At 48.9% G+C, this 14997-nt stretch overlaps 1 protein-coding gene and 1 non-coding gene across 4 annotated transcripts in view; both read left to right on the forward strand.

Annotated features, from left to right (window-relative positions):
- The first annotated feature begins 608 nt into the window (after positions 1 to 608).
- The window catches only part of ATG16L1 (autophagy related 16 like 1), a 28109-nt gene continuing 13720 nt past the window's right edge, over positions 609 to 14997 (forward strand). Inside the window, exons 1-10 of one of the 3 annotated variants that reach the window (XM_075937412.1) lie at positions 609 to 1484; positions 5863 to 5956; positions 7655 to 7760; positions 8370 to 8443; positions 8647 to 8898; positions 9938 to 10003; positions 10780 to 10866; positions 11657 to 11713; positions 11899 to 11946; positions 12663 to 12765. In XM_075937412.1, coding sequence (XP_075793527.1) covers positions 1370 to 1484; positions 5863 to 5956; positions 7655 to 7760; positions 8370 to 8443; positions 8647 to 8898; positions 9938 to 10003; positions 10780 to 10866; positions 11657 to 11713; positions 11899 to 11946; positions 12663 to 12765 — 1002 coding nt within the window. In that variant the 5' untranslated portion in view covers positions 609 to 1369. The remainder of the gene's footprint in view (positions 1485 to 5862; positions 5957 to 7654; positions 7761 to 8369; positions 8444 to 8646; positions 8899 to 9937; positions 10004 to 10779; positions 10867 to 11656; positions 11714 to 11898; positions 11947 to 12662; positions 12766 to 14997) is intronic. The other 2 variants (XM_075937413.1, XM_075937414.1) reach the window with 2 other exon arrangements.
- Positions 14411 to 14683, forward strand: LOC112547096 (small Cajal body-specific RNA 6). Its single transcript, XR_003090847.1, has one exon.

Below are 14997 nucleotides of genomic sequence, written 5' to 3' on the forward strand. Positions count from 1 at the left end.
CCCCCATAACCGTTCCCCTCTCCGCACGCGCCAGCTCCCTCCCCCCGCCCATAACCGCTCTCCTCTCCGCACGCGCCCATAACCGTTCCCCTCTGCGCACGCGCCAGCCCCCTCCCCCCCATAACCGTTCCCCTCTGCGCACGCGCCAGCCCCCTCCCCCCGCCCATAACCGCTCTCCTCTCCGCACGCGCCAGCCCGCCCGCCAATAACTGCTCTCCTCTCCAGGCGCACTTAGCCCCCCCATCACCGCTCCCCTCGCTACCGCCCAGCCCCTCCTCCCGCACCAATCGCCGCTTCCCTCACTACCGCCCAGCTCCTCCCTCACGCCAATTAGCGCTGCTCTGCCCGCCCCGCGCCAATCGTCTCCCCTCCCCCCCCTTTTGCAGCTGAGGATGGAGCGGCCCCGCCAGGCCTAGCGTGCGCCATGAGGGCGACGGGGCCCATGCCCAGCCCCGCAAGAGGCGGGCTCTGTAACGGGCGACGCCCCCGTGCAGTGCGAAGTCCCCGTTCCTCCGCAGCGCCCGGCGCCACCCCTAACATGGCGGTGACTTTCGCCTCTTCATGCCACCTTCAAGATGGCGGCGCGGCGTGGATCCCGCCTCTAAAATGGCGGCTCGGGAGGCCCCCGCCCCTTCGTGCCGGGGTGGCCAGCGCGTTCGCCGGACAGCGAGTGCGGCTCGGCCGCAGCGAGCCCAGTGAAGGCGCGTCCAGGCTGGTCGAGGCCGCGCTGTCCGCTTCCTGGGGGCGGGGGCTGCGGGCCGGGCCGCCCGGCGGCGGCGAGGGCAGCCGGAAGCGGCTTTACTGCGCGACGCGGAGCGCGCAGGCCCCCGGCGATGTGCGGCTCGGGAGAATGGCGCCGGTGGGGAGCGGCCGAGCAGGGCAGCGGCTGTGGCCGGGTTAGGGCGCGGTGGTGAGGGGTGAGGAGTGTCCAGGCTCCTCCCGGGGCCGTCGCTGTTGAACCGCTGCCTCGTGCCCCCTTTCCCCCCGCTCTCCAGCCTCCGCTCCGTCCCCCCGCCAGGAGCCTCCCCCCCCGCTCTCCCCAGGCTGTGCCCCCTCCGCTGCCAGCTTGCGCCTCGCCCCCCTCAGGCAGTGCCCCGACCCCCCCCCATATCAGTGTGTCCGCACGTCTCTTCCTTTTGCCCCTGCCCCGAGTCCGCATTCTGCTGCGTGCGCTCCCTGCCCGCTCCTGTGCCCCGGCCCCACTGTCTCTGCCTGGGCGCCCTTCCCAAGCGCCCCCAGTCGCCGGGCCCCGAGCACCAGGAAGCCGCAAGACCCTTCCCTGGAGGGTGTTCGTGGCCAGAGGAACAGGCTCAGCTTGGTTCTGCTCAGCTCAGTGGAAAACCGGGACGCTGGGGCCAGGGCTGGTGAAATGACTTCTGGGCTCAGAGCTGCGAGTTTCCCCACGTGGAAACGGCACATTGCAGAGGAGCTGAGGCGACGGGACCGGCTGCAGAGACAAGCCTTTGAAGAAATCATCCTCCAGTGTAAGTGTAATAAGCCACACTTCTGCTCTCCAGATGCAGCGGCGCCTCCAGACTGTAGCAGGATTGCTCCCCTCTGGATCCCACGGTTCCTAAAGTTGTCAAAGTTATAAGCACCTGAAAATGGGGATATAATTGCAGGTGTTAAGCAATCTTACTCCTAATCATTATTATTGTGCTGTGTATAATGAAAGAGAAGTATTTCACAATTAATATGAGACACAAACTGGTTTCAGGTCAGTCAGTCTGTCTGTCTGCTGTTAATGGTGTGAGAAGTATCTTTTCATCTTTTAAGGTATTTCCTCTAAGGCAATGTTTCCCAAGCTTTTTCAATTGGGGAGCCCCCAGGAAGCCTGAAAAATTGGCAGAGCCATTAAAATATAGTTATTTTAAATTCAATAGGTACCCAAATAAATAGACATAGTTTTGGGATTTGATTTTTTTTATATTTTTTGTATTTGCCTTATAATTTTTCAAACAAAACTGTCTGAAAATTAGTAACAAATGGAGATCATTTTTTTCCCCATTTTAATGGGCAGGTACGCTTTTTTCTTTGCAAATCTGTTTAATATCAGGAATGATACTGGAAAGTTGGATTTTTACATTAGGTGGAGCATCGGGAGGTCTAGTCTTTTGTGTTTATTATGGCATAATATGAAAATCCCAATACAGGTAGTCCCTGGGTTACGTACAAGATAGGGACTATAGGTTTGTTCTTAAGTTGAATTTGTATGTAAGTCGGAACTGGCTCCAGATTCAGCCGCTGCTGCTGAAACTGACCAGGGGCTGATTACAGGAAGCTGGAGGCAGAATTGCTCTGCCCCCAGCTTCCTGGAATCAGCCACTGATCAGTTTCAACAGCGGCAGAATCTCGAGCCTGGGACGGAACAGCTGGGCTGCCAGGTAGGTCCCTGCAGGACCAACCCGGCAGCACCTCAGCTACTCTACCCCAGGGTCCACAACAAAAGCCTGGTCTGCTGGGGGGGGGAGGGCGCACTAGCTGAGCCCCCCCCCAGCAGACTAGGGACACGGGGAGCAAAGCCGCAGTGGCGGCGGGGTGCCGCGCCTCTGAGGCTTTGCTTTGGCGGGACCCCTCCGCCTCCCTGGCTTTGCTCCCGGTGCCTCTGGTCTGCTGGGGACCGTCTCCAGCAGACCAGGGACACCTGGAGCAAAACCGGGGATGCGGCAGGGTGCCGCGCCTCTGAGGCTTTGCTCTGGCGGGACCCCTCTGCCTCCCCGGCTTTGCTCCCGGTGCCTCTGGTCTGCTGGGGACCGTCTCCAGCAGACCAGGGACACCGGGAGCAAAGCCGCAGCGGTGGCGGGGTGCCGCGCCTCTGAGGCTTTGCCAGAGCAAAGCCTCAGAGGTGCGGGACCCCTCCACATCCCCGGCTTTGCTCCCGGTGTCCCTGGTCTGCTGGAGACGGTCCCCAGCAGACCAGGGGCACCTGGAGCAGCTTTTCTCGCCCCGGAGGTCGAGGTGGCGGGACCTCTGCGCTCTGGGCGGTCCCGCTGCCTGCAAGCTCCGGGGCGAGAGAGGCCCGTTCATAAGTGCGGATCTGACATAAATCGGATCCGCGTAACTCGGGAACTGCCTGTATTGTTTTGTTTTGTTTAGGGACCTTGAGAGGTCATCGAGTCCAGTCCTCCGCCCTCATGGCAGGACCCAGTACTTTTCCCAGCGTGGGAAAGCAGTCAAAGTTCTCTTCTACTGATGATGCCCAAAATTCTAGTTTTTGTCATAGCAATGAAGTTTTATCTTTAAAAGGTGAAAATGTTCCTTGCAGTAACAGATTAACTTCATTCAGCTTGATGCATGTATCTGCCAAGTATGCAAGTCTCAGCAGCCACAAGTAATTTGTCAAACAACCAAAAAGGTCAAAAAGTCTTATGAGCACTTTCCCTTGTGATAGCCACCTCGCCTCCATATGTTGGAGCAGTATGTGCTGACTGCCCGTTTCTTCACAAAGCATTTTGAACAGTCTGGATTGCAGTAGTCTAGTTTTTATATAGTTAATAATTCAGACTGCTTCGTCCAGAGAATTTTAAGAGGTACAGGCATCTTAACAGTAGAAAGTTGTCTGTGGAGACAAAATTATGCCTTTGTCTTCAGAATTATTTGCTTCTAAATGCCTTTGTAGTTCAGCAGGTAGCAGAAAACTCTTGGAAAGTACTTTTCACACCATGTGATGCGTATTGAGAGCATCTTAATTTCCAGTGAAAGTAAATCTGAAAGACAAATAACTCAAGATAACTCAAATAACTTGTGTTCTTGTTGTCTGCTGCTAATCTGGTGGATGAGTGGTTTCCTCTTTGACAGCTCACTTTGTTTTTTCAATCACTAAAGGCTGTGATTGTCCTTTCTTTCCTGTCCTGACAATTTACTCCTTTATTCCGGCCAAAGTTCACTTGTTAGAAGGCCAAAAAAAATTTTTTAAAGCCACTTATCCATGGAGAACATTTGGTGATAAGTGTAGGCAAAGATGTATTGCAAAATGTTAAATGAAAATGCAGCGTGAAGAGCACTGTTTTGTAACAAGCTTGTGTCCAAAGAAAGCGGGAAATAATTGTCGTCTTAAATCTTTGGATTATGAAAAGCTAGGCCAGATGGTTGAACCAGATGTTTGAAACATGTAATATATGTTATCAGGTCTGCAACTTTGCGTGCAATTTGCTATGTGCTATTGCAGTGCATGTTTATCTAGGTCCATTGTAATGTGTATTTCACGGAGCTACACATGCTTCTATGTACCCCTGCTCCTATTTCATGTTGCTTGTCAAGCTTATTTATTAAATATTGCCACTATTTTCAATATAATAGAAGTTACTTTAAAAAGTCTTAATTTTTATAAAAATGTCACCCCATATAACTCATTTAATATTTTCTCACGGAGCCCCTGAACCCATTGTGCACACTTTGGGAAACCTTACTGAAAGGTATTCAGCTATCTGTGGGAGTGAAGGCTGCACTAGTGCTGCCTACACTGACTTTTAGTTGGGGATATCAAATGTTGTTAAGTGTACGTGGCTCTTCACGTGAGTTTGTTATTTAGCCATATTTTACCTATTGTTGCAGCATGAAGACATAGAAGCAAATGTCTGCTCCCCAACTGTTGTGCTACTGTGCTAACCTTAATGTGTTACTTTTCTGTAGTGTGAACTAATCTTTTAGAGCTGCGTTACAAATATTAGAGGGTTAATTGTGTTCTACAGGATGTGCTTTCATTGCCTTTACCGAGAATGTGTTAAAGAATGGATTCTTCAAACCCATATTCCCATGAGAAGTCACACCGATATCCATAGAAGTACATTTGAGTGAGAGCTACTTCTGAATAAAGCTTTGCAGAATTGGTTCCTATTGTCTGTTTGAGAAGTTATCTACCGTATTTTCCGGCATATAAGACGACTTTTTATGTTAAAAAACATCCCCCAAAAATCGTTGGTCGTCTTATACGCCGGGTATACAGGCAGTCCCCCGACTTGCAGGTACGAACGGGACTTTTCTCGCCCTGGAGGACACAGACTGCGGGACCTTGTGGTCCCGCCGCCTGTGTACTCCGGGGCGAGAAAAGCTGCTCCGCGTCTCCCTGGTCTGCAGACCAGGAAGACGTGGAGCAAAGCCTCGGGGGAAGCCGGCAGCGGGGCATCCCAGACGCGCCGCGGCTGTCCCGCTGCTGGCGTCCTCAGAGGCTTTGCTCCCGGTGTCTCTGGTCTGCTGGAGACGGTCCCCAGCAGACCAGGGGCACCGGGAGCAAAGCCGAAGCGGCAGCCGGGTGCCGCGCTTCTGAGGCTTTGCTCTGGCAAAGCCTCAGAGGCGCGGGACCCCGCCGCTGCTGCGGCTTTGCTCCTGGTGCCTCTGGTCTGCTGGGGACCGTCTCCAGCAGACCAGGGACACCAGGAGCAAAGCCGCAGCCGTGGCGGGGTCCCGCGCCTCTGAGTCTTTGCCAGAGCAAAGCCTCAGAAGCGCGGCACCCCGCCGCCGCTTCGGCTTTGCTCCTGGTGCCCCTGGTTTGCTGGGGACCGTCTCCAGCAGACCAGGGACACCGGGAGCAAAGCCGGGGAGGCGGAGGAGCGCTGGGGCGCTGCCGGTTGGCCTCTTAAGGGGGGGTAGTCTTATACGGCAAGTATAAGACGAAAACCTATCTTTTAACTAGAAAATTAGGGGGTCGTCTTATACGCCCAGTCGCCTTATACGCCAGAAAATACGGTAAGTCTGACTAGGAATAAAACCACAATCTGCCAAAGTCAAAACTTTGTGTGTGTCAGTGTGACATAGTGTCATGATGAGGTGGTAGAAGAATAATTACAATGTCCTGAAATCTTATAAGCAGAGAGAGCTGCTTTTGTTCCCCATTTCTTTAATTGCATTTTCTTGCCTTGTTAGATAACAAGCTACTAGAGAAGACTGATCTCCATGCTGTGCTGGCCGACAAGATAAACGCAGAAAAGTATGATTTGCAAAGCAGACATGAGATCAGGTACTTGGAATTTTTCTTGAATCAAGAGTAAATGAATATTCCAGATATTTGGTATATGATGTTTCTCATTCATCAAATCATCATGTATATGCAACTAGTTACCATAACAGGGGTGGGCAATACATTTTGCAGGGGGCCAATACAAGGATTTTGGTAAGTGGTCATGAGCTATATTTTTCTTTTATACTAAAGTGTGGGGTCTGGGATAGCATTTGAGTGCAGGAGGGAGCTCTAGGCAGGGTACATGGTCCCGGAAAGTCTACATCAGTGGTTCCCAAACTTTTCAGCATCATGCCCCCTTTTTGATTTTTGAGACCCTCACGCTTCCTCCACCACCCCTCACCCCCCATAGCAGCAAAACTTGTTGAGAGAATAAAAAAGGAACTGACAGGGGCCAAAAAACAAAAATAGCACAAAACTTGGGGGGGGAGGAATTGTTGGGGGCAGAGTGCTGGGTTGCCTTGCACCCCCCTAGAATTTCTTCATGCCCCACCAGTTTGGGAACCCATAGTCTAGGTACACAAGGGGGTTCTGGCCATGGACAGGAGATTGGAGTGCACGTCATGGTAGCCCTACCTTGCTCAAAAATGCTGGCTGCTGCTGACAAATGTGCCTCTATATGCTTCTTGGGGGAAAATGGGGGGTGACTGCGTGTGCCTGTAAGCACCACCATTGGCCATTTTCTGGGAACTGTGAGATGGTGCTAAAGACGGTGGAGCTCAATGCACGTAGATGCGCTTTTGGGAGCAGCATGACTGGGACCTTGGAAGGCAGGCAGACTGTCTGAGCACCCTACTGGGCTGCAAGGCAAGAGGAGGGGCTAGAAGACCAGGTCCATCAGGAGTAGGTCCAAAGAGGAAGGTTTTCTTGTATAACTTCAAGCCTCATGTGAGAGTCAGTGGAATTCTCCGAGTACAAAGATGATGTGAGAAGCAGGCAGTGGCAAGTCTTGTGAGCTGTGATGGGGAGAACAAGTTCAGGAGGTGCAAGAAGACTTGAAGGGCAGCTAGGGAAATGGTGTCAGGGTGTGAGTAGAAATGATTGTGTATTTGAAGGCCAACCATTGAAAGGGAAAAAGTCATACCAGGGATGAGTACAACAACATGAAAGGAAAAGGTGAATTTTAGGTCAGGAATGAACTCCTCCATACCCAGCCTCATGAGAGACAAAGAAAATGTAAGAAGCAAACTGCAAAGTCTGAACCGAGGATTATGGAGTAGTATGTGAGTATTCCTCTTGTCCAAAAGAACAACGCCTGTCTTTAAGATCTATAGTTGAAGGGAGTTAAGTCACGTTTGCTCACGCAAGGAAGGCAGCGTCGGTGTAGAGAAGCAAATCCCTTCTTCTAAGATGCTAGTATCTCAGGTTTTTTTAGTATTGTAGATTTCTTGATGGGGATTTCCAAGAGGGTGGTTATAGGATGTAGTCACATGATGTTTTAAATTTCAAGCCTGACTGGCAATTGTAATGTGGGATAGTGATATATATAGACAAACAATGAAGAATGTACACATGTGCATAAGACTTCCTTTTGTGATAACTAGTGGGTGTTTGCCTGGAGGGTTTTAATTCTGCCTCAATGTCTGAATGTAGTTACACGAATTTAAAATTGCAGGAGAGGCTGTTATGAGGCTAACTAGGTAGAGGCTGAGAAGCAATTAGCTTCTAGCTTGTGAAATCTCTCCTCTAAAATTCCAGTCCAGGACATGATGGCACTAGGAATGAAGCTCAATTGCAAGAAATGGCCCAGATGAGAATTAAACATCAAGAGGAGCTGACAGAGCTGCATAAGAAGCGTGGTGAGGTAAGAGTCCTCTTTCATGTGCTGTGTGGCTTACTTGTGGCCCTCTCTCTGCTGTAATTGTCTAAATACAGTGGATTCCAGTTCTGTCTCATTGTCTTTTCTATTGTCAGATTTTAACTTCTAATATGTTTGAATCCCTTAATGCTTCTCAGTTGTGGAATGTGCAACGTGTTCATGTGATTGACTTGCTGTATTAATTGTTATAGTGCAAAGGAGTTGCTTTTCCCTGCATAACTGAATCTTCCAATTGCTAATTTATTTCAGTGTTTTGGTGATATTTGAAAAAAGTGAAGATTTACTCCTAATATGTACCAGCAGTGTTTGATGTGGCTGTGTCCAAAGGGGCCTGTTTGCCTGACCACACTAAGGGATAATAACAGTGATGACTATTACTCCTAGGGAGTAGACTTCCGTCCGATGTAGTATGCTGATCTACATGTAGTACTGTGATGTAGTACGGTGTCCAGATTTGTTTCCTGGTTTTGAAGAAGAGGAAGTTCTGAGAGACTCATACATTAGAGTTGGGCTGACGCATTCCGCCTGGGAGCAAATCTATGGCTGCTGTTCCTCCATTTTTTTTGTAATTCCTTTTTTTTTCCCCCTCCTTAGTTGGCGCAGTCAGTGATTGATTTGAATAATCAAATGCAGCAGAAAGACAAGGAGATGCAGATGAATGAAGCCAAGTGAGTAGAAGTAATTTCCTCAGTGTTATAGGGCCTGAGACCAGATTTTTGGTCAGGGGTTTGTTTTGTGTTACAGTAGTGCCTAGGATCCCAATCATGGGCCAGCACCCTACTGTGCTGGAAACTGGACACACACAAACCAGAAAGATAGTCTCTGCCCTAAAGAGTGTTTCATTGTGGTGTTTATGCTGATGCTCTTCCAGGATTGCAGAATACTTGCAGAAGATCTCTGAGCTGGAAACAGAGTGCCAGGAACTGCGCAGCAAGCTGCAAGAACTTGAGCGAGCCAATCAGACTCTGAAGGATGAGTATGATGCCCTCCAGATCACCTTCACTGCTCTAGAAGAGAAACTGAGGAAAACTACTGAAGATAACCAAGAGCTGGTCTCACGTTGGATGGCAGAGAAGGCTCAGGAAGCCAATCGGCTCAATGCAGAGAATGAGAAGGACTCAAGGTGAGACATTGACAATCTATTTTGTAGAAGTGTGGGTTGAGTACACCAGCCCTAGAATGAACATTATTTACTAGAGCAGTGGTTCTCAAACTCTTTTGCCTGTGGCCCACCCCGCTCAATGTAGACCTTTCCGTGGACCACCAGCCAATCAGCCATGATGATAAAATGGGTGCAGGAGAGGGTAGGAGTGTGGGGTCTGGCTGCCAGCTAGGGTGCAGGAAAGGCCGGGGGGGGTGGATCTGGGATGGAGGAAGGGGGCAGAAGTGGGCTGGGGTTGGAGGATCTAAGGAAAGGAAAAAGAATGCAAGGTGGGTTGTAGGGGGTCTGGCTGGGAAGTTGGGTGTAAGAGTGCGGTCTGGGCATGAGCGGGATGGGGTACATGGTTCCAGCAGGAGGAAGGTGCATCGGGAGATGGGGGTACAAGGTCTGGGCATGAAAGAGATGGGTGGCACTTAACTCCATGCCTCTGCTCCCAGGCACCACCCCCACTGCACCCATGGCCATGATTTCAGCCAATGGAAGCAGCAGGGAAAGCATCCAGGGGAGCAGTTTCTTGTGCTGCCATTCCCCCAGCTAGGGAAGAAGGGGTGCAGCAGCAGATGGAATCGCTTCCTTCCCTCCACAAGCTGTATCCAGCCAGCGAGGCTCTCTTTTCTAACCCCCTTCCCCCACACATGCAGTTGGAAGCCGTGGGGCTAGAGCGCCAGTGCAGGCTTCCCGCTGCAGGAGGGGCTGAACCCACAGCCCACCTGCAAGATGGTCACAGACCAAACTTTGAGAACCACTGTCCTAGAGTCTTCTGTCTTCTCGGAAAACCTAGATACTCAAGGCAGGAAAGATTCTGGAACATCCTAAGAGGCTAGCAATTCTCTAGGAGTTTGTTTAGTTTTAAATTACTAAAGTAATGATTTTTCCACTTGGAATCTGTCTTCTGGCATATGATTCCTGTGTGTTAGCATCATAGAATCTCTCTGGGCTCTTTTGCTGACATGTTATAACGTTGTGCTTATAAACTTGGGGTGTGGGGGTTTCCTTCTAGGAGGCGACAAGCCAAGCTGCAGAAAGAGCTAGCAGAAGCTGCTAAGGAACCGCTGCCTGTTGAACAGTAAGTAACCTTGATTTCAGGCAATAGACACACCCAAACCGAGGTCTGGAAAACCAACCTGTTCTGTTACATGTATTCCATGTGAAAGGTGTCTTGTCTTCTCATCACCATGCATGAATGTACTGTTATAGAGACAGGGTAAATGGCATCTCTGTCTCCAGTAATTGTAGTAGAAGAGTGTTCAACCTTGCAAACTCAGTTTAAAATCCAAAATATGTAATGCATTTCTGTATGTGTTTGTTTTTAGAATGGGGAGCTCTGCTGTGGTTAAGAATATCAACTCAAGTTTGAAAGTCCTAAGACAGGTTCATTTAGTGAATTTGAGCTCATCACAACAGAATACAATTTCTGTGATGCAGTCCTTTTGGCAGGTGGAATAGTTCTCTTGGTCAGGGAATGCAGACCACTGGAAACGCTTTTCTTTGGAAGAAGTCAGGACTACATACAGCAGTAAATAGGGTGTCATGTGAGAGCAGAGATTGGAAAAATAGTATCAATTACTTCTATTTGGGAATGTATTTATGCCTAGATTCTGTGATGCTGTCTCTCTGCCTTAAGTATGAAGCGTCCATACCTCTGTAAGTTACCAACTAGATGGTAATAGTATGCTGATTAACTGTAAGCCCATATGGGAATCCAAGGAGTTATGTCTGGGAGGAATACTTGTTTGCATTAAAGATTAATAGAGGGCTGCCTTTGGGGTTTGGCAAAGGGAGTTGATTACAACAGGCCTCATGTGGCTGATTCAGGAGGAGGCATGTTCCCATACTTTCCAGGGATGATGATATTGAAGTGCTTGCAGATGAAACTTCTGACCCTGCTGAAGAGACTTCTCCTGTGCGAGCAATCAGCCGGACATCCAGGTACGCAGACTGAAAGGTTGAAGGCTTCTTTCTAAAGTTTAGCAAGACTGTTGCATGTAGGAGGGTGTTAGAATAAGGGAAGTTGCACAGTTAGATGGGCCAGCAGTAGGAACTATTGGCAGTTCTCATTGATGATGCACAAAGCTAATACATATTGGATCATGTGCTTGCTCTAAAGTTTTCTGCAGCTTTGTAAAATGCTTCATTCTGCACTACTATATGCTGCCGTGTACTACTTTGGTCTGTTTAAAGCTAAGCTAGTGCCTGGGAAGCACTGAAAAGAATCCAACCTTACAACCAGAAGTAACACAAGATATTACCTTACCTTTTTAGGGTCTCCTTTGAAATGTCACCATAACCTAAGAGGAATGAGCTGCAGAGCTTAATTAAAACTTTTTTGAGAAGCTGCTTCAGTCCCTTCCCACCTAGATTTAACTGCCCATTTCCTACTGCCAAATAGCAAAGGTGGCTAGAGTTTTATGAACAACCAATTGGGAGAATGAGGATCAATGAATGAAACTCTGTTCAGCTTGTGAAGTCTCTTAAACCCAATGAAGAAAGTCCTTTCTCAAGTTTCATAAGGTCCTTAACCTTCACCTTGCAAGCTGTTGTTAATGGTAACCTGCATGTGCTGCTGCTGCTGCTCCCAAGGGATCTTCCCTCCTGCACTTGGGTCTGAGAGGGAGTGTCTCTTTTTTCCCCAAATGCCTTATGATGTGACCTGTATTTATTGATCTTCATTTGAACAATCTGTTCACAAGGCTTAAACCTGTCCTCCCCTCCTCTTTAGTAAGCGACTGTCCCAGCCAGCTGGAGGTCTTCTGGACTCTATCACTAATATCTTTGGGTAGGTTAGAACGCCTTCATCTTTTCTTGTGTATTTGTTTCAACATACATCAGAATTTCAGTGATGTAAGGAATACAGATGTCTTACTGTCAGCCTTTCTTCTAGTTTCTGCTTTTTTTCTTTTTGTTCTCAACTTCCTGTTTCTTCCATCTTGCCGTGTGCTGACCTCTGACCTTTCCCTCCAGTCTGTCTGAGTCTTCCCTTTTGGGACATCACTCTTCTGATGCTGCCAGGTGAAAACAATACCCACTCTTAGTTCAGCATGTGAATGTAACACTGAAGTAACGTGAAACTCAGTTTCACTACCCTGATTAGGGTTCAGATGCTCATAACACTGGCTATAAACTGTCCAGTTAGACTCAGGCAGGTCTTCTGAGAGGAGCAATATGTGGAAAATTTGTTTTTCTAATATGAAGAGCTGACCACAGCACTTTAGTTGGGATCTTTTCTCTAATGACTCTGGAGTCTTGCATTAGGTGGAAGGTTTTTCTTTAAGACCATGTTGGGGTCTGGGTTTTCAAACAGTGTTCCCCATTGACTGGGATCTTCTCATAGCCACAGTAGTGCAGTCTGAACTAGACACAGCGTTGGGGTTGCAGTCTGTCCCTCTGAAATCATCGTGATGTTTAGACTGACTCCTTAGTATAAGAAAAGATGGCTGCACAGCCATTGGGCTGGCTGAATTTGATATTGTTACACACAAACTGTGGTTAAGTTAGATAAGAAATCAGTAAGTGCAGTCATGAATTAATGCCACGTGAAAGAATACAATGCAATTTGATAAAACCAGTCTCGCAAGGAGGGGGAAAGAAACAAAGGAAGGATTTTGGACCCTTCTCTCATCCGCCCCACAGTGGTAGTCGGGCTCATCCAGGTCTCTGTGCGCTACTTTGGGTGGAACTGTGTCCACTCTTCTATGTAACGTATTTTTCTTGGTGACCCATGGCAGGAGGCGCTCTCTGTCCTCATTTCCTGCTCCCCAGGATAATATGGATGCACAGCCAGGTTCCAGTAAAGAAGTGAGAGTTCCCAATACTGCAGTGTACGTCTTTGTAAGTATCTCCAGCAGGAACGACGAGATCAGGCTCTTCCTCTCTAAGAGGAGGAGAATGTGACCTTTGAGTAGCAGATGCTATCTCAGATACTGTGGCGCTGCTTGTTTAAACTGCTCTAGGTAATGTTTTAAATCAGGGGTCTCAAACTCCTGGTCCAGGGTCCATCTGCAGCCAAAGCACTTCCCCAGTCCACCCTGTGAAATATTTTGAAAAAGTTATTCAAGCCCTCCTGGCTGCCAGCCTGAGGTAAGAGTGGGTGGCATGCAGGGACTCACCCTGGCACACAGCTCCAGCAGCATCCAGGCCCTCAGTGCCTGCCGATTCCAGGTGGCAGAGGGTGCCGCTCATTCTGGGAAGCCTTGCTGGCTGCCTTGCTGTGATGCAAACCACACTGGCCAGGGAGCCACCCAAGATGATGTGCTTCTGCAGTCAGCAGGCCTGAGCCAGTTGGCTTTGCATTTGGCTACCCCGAGTAGGGGCGGGGGGAACCCAGTGCAAGAATGCGGATGATAGCAGGGAGTGGGGGAGAGGCAGGATTCCAGTGTGAAGGCATGGGTGGTGTTGGAAGGAAGGGGGCATCCCAGCAGGAGAACCTAGGGGTGTTAGGGTGAGGACTCAGTCTTCTGTCTCTTGTAGGATCCTGGTCTCGGGGCTCCAGGACACTGGGAGAGACACTATGGACTTGCGTGTGCTGTATTGCCAACCCCAAACATTCAAACTCAAAAAGAAGGGCTTCTTGAAATCACAGATCAAAATACACTTGGGGATCTTTCTATTTGGCATCTGGTGTTTGAGGTTTTGGCTGAACTCAGGGCACATTTTCTAGCTTTTTCTCCTCAGCCCATGAGAACTAAAGTCTTCCTTGAAAAGAAAGAGGGCTGAAATTCTCTTCTAATACCAGGCACCAACAAACAAGCATAATCTCCTAAGTCAGAGAGAAAACAATCGATAACAGTGCATGAGGCATCAGGTAGTGAAGTTCCCAGATATGGCTTAATAACATGGCTGGAGCTTTCCAGGAAAGAAAAAAAAATTATCAGGAGGCTTGTGATCAGATAAGGAGAGTTGGCATCACTGATATCTAGTCAGTTTCACAAAATGAATGGTTTCACAGCTTACACCTGTGGATGGGACAGCTCTGCACTCACCTGCCCCAGGCCAGAGGGACTTGCCGGCAGCAATATGGTGCTAGAGCAGGAAGCCGCTCCTGCCTTGCTGCACTGCTGGTGGTGGTGGGAGCCCCCAGCGGGTTTTTAATTGCCTTGGGACAGTAGGCAGGGCCAAGAAATGTGGGAGTGAAAGGAGTGTGCAAGCTAGCAAGAGGAGCTGAGAGACGTGTTGGGGGAGAAGCACAAAGACACCCCCGTTCCCCTGGAGCCCTGCCGAAGGGGAGGGACGATGCCTGCTGGCCCACTAGAAGGATTTGAGGACTGGCACTGGCCCTAAGGTAAACTGAGTTTGAGATGCCTGTTTTAAATCTAGAAGATGACTCTTGAATTGGCAAGGCAGTTAGGTCCGTTTGATCTGTATTGACTTCACACTCAGCCTAGATATCTAAAACAAAAATTCACTCAGATGCATGCATCCATCGTGCTCTTAATGTTCCTTCTTTTGTGGTCATAGTGAATGTGCATCTTGCTGAGGTCAATGATGAATAGTAAAAGGTCTGAGTGCACAAGAGAATCACACTCCCATTACCCTTTCAGCTCCCAACAGTCTCTCTGTCCCATCACGCTATAGCAATGCTGTGATTGGGGGAGAGGCTGCTGACAATCAGGATAAGCTCAGTGCCTGCTATTTACAGTGTAAGGAAGCATGGCACTGAATGTCATCCAACAGAACCAATGAAGGAGTTTAGGGTTTTGGGATGTCTTGATTTGTGGTGTGCGTGATCTCAAGTTTTCAAGCTGAGACCTCTTGGATGCCTTATGGAATGAGGAGGCCATTTTTGAATCTGCATCTGTGCAAGGCAACTCTACGTTACTCGTTTTATAGATGGGGAAATACAGGCGCAAACTCTTGTGAACCAGTTTTGAATGGTCATATAATAGATGTGATTGCTGCTGGGGTGGCAAAAGAAATCATTCCCTTTACACATTCTACCACCTGGATAATCCAGATGACCACCTGGATAATCCAGATGAGCTCTTGTCATATTCTGATTCGTTTCAATAAAATTAGCAAAACCTATATTAGTGTGGGTCTTCTGCATATGAAAGAGGATCACAT

This window comes from Pelodiscus sinensis, chromosome 10 (assembly GCF_049634645.1).
Source record: "Pelodiscus sinensis isolate JC-2024 chromosome 10, ASM4963464v1, whole genome shotgun sequence".
Taxonomy (NCBI): Eukaryota; Metazoa; Chordata; order Testudines; family Trionychidae; genus Pelodiscus; species Pelodiscus sinensis.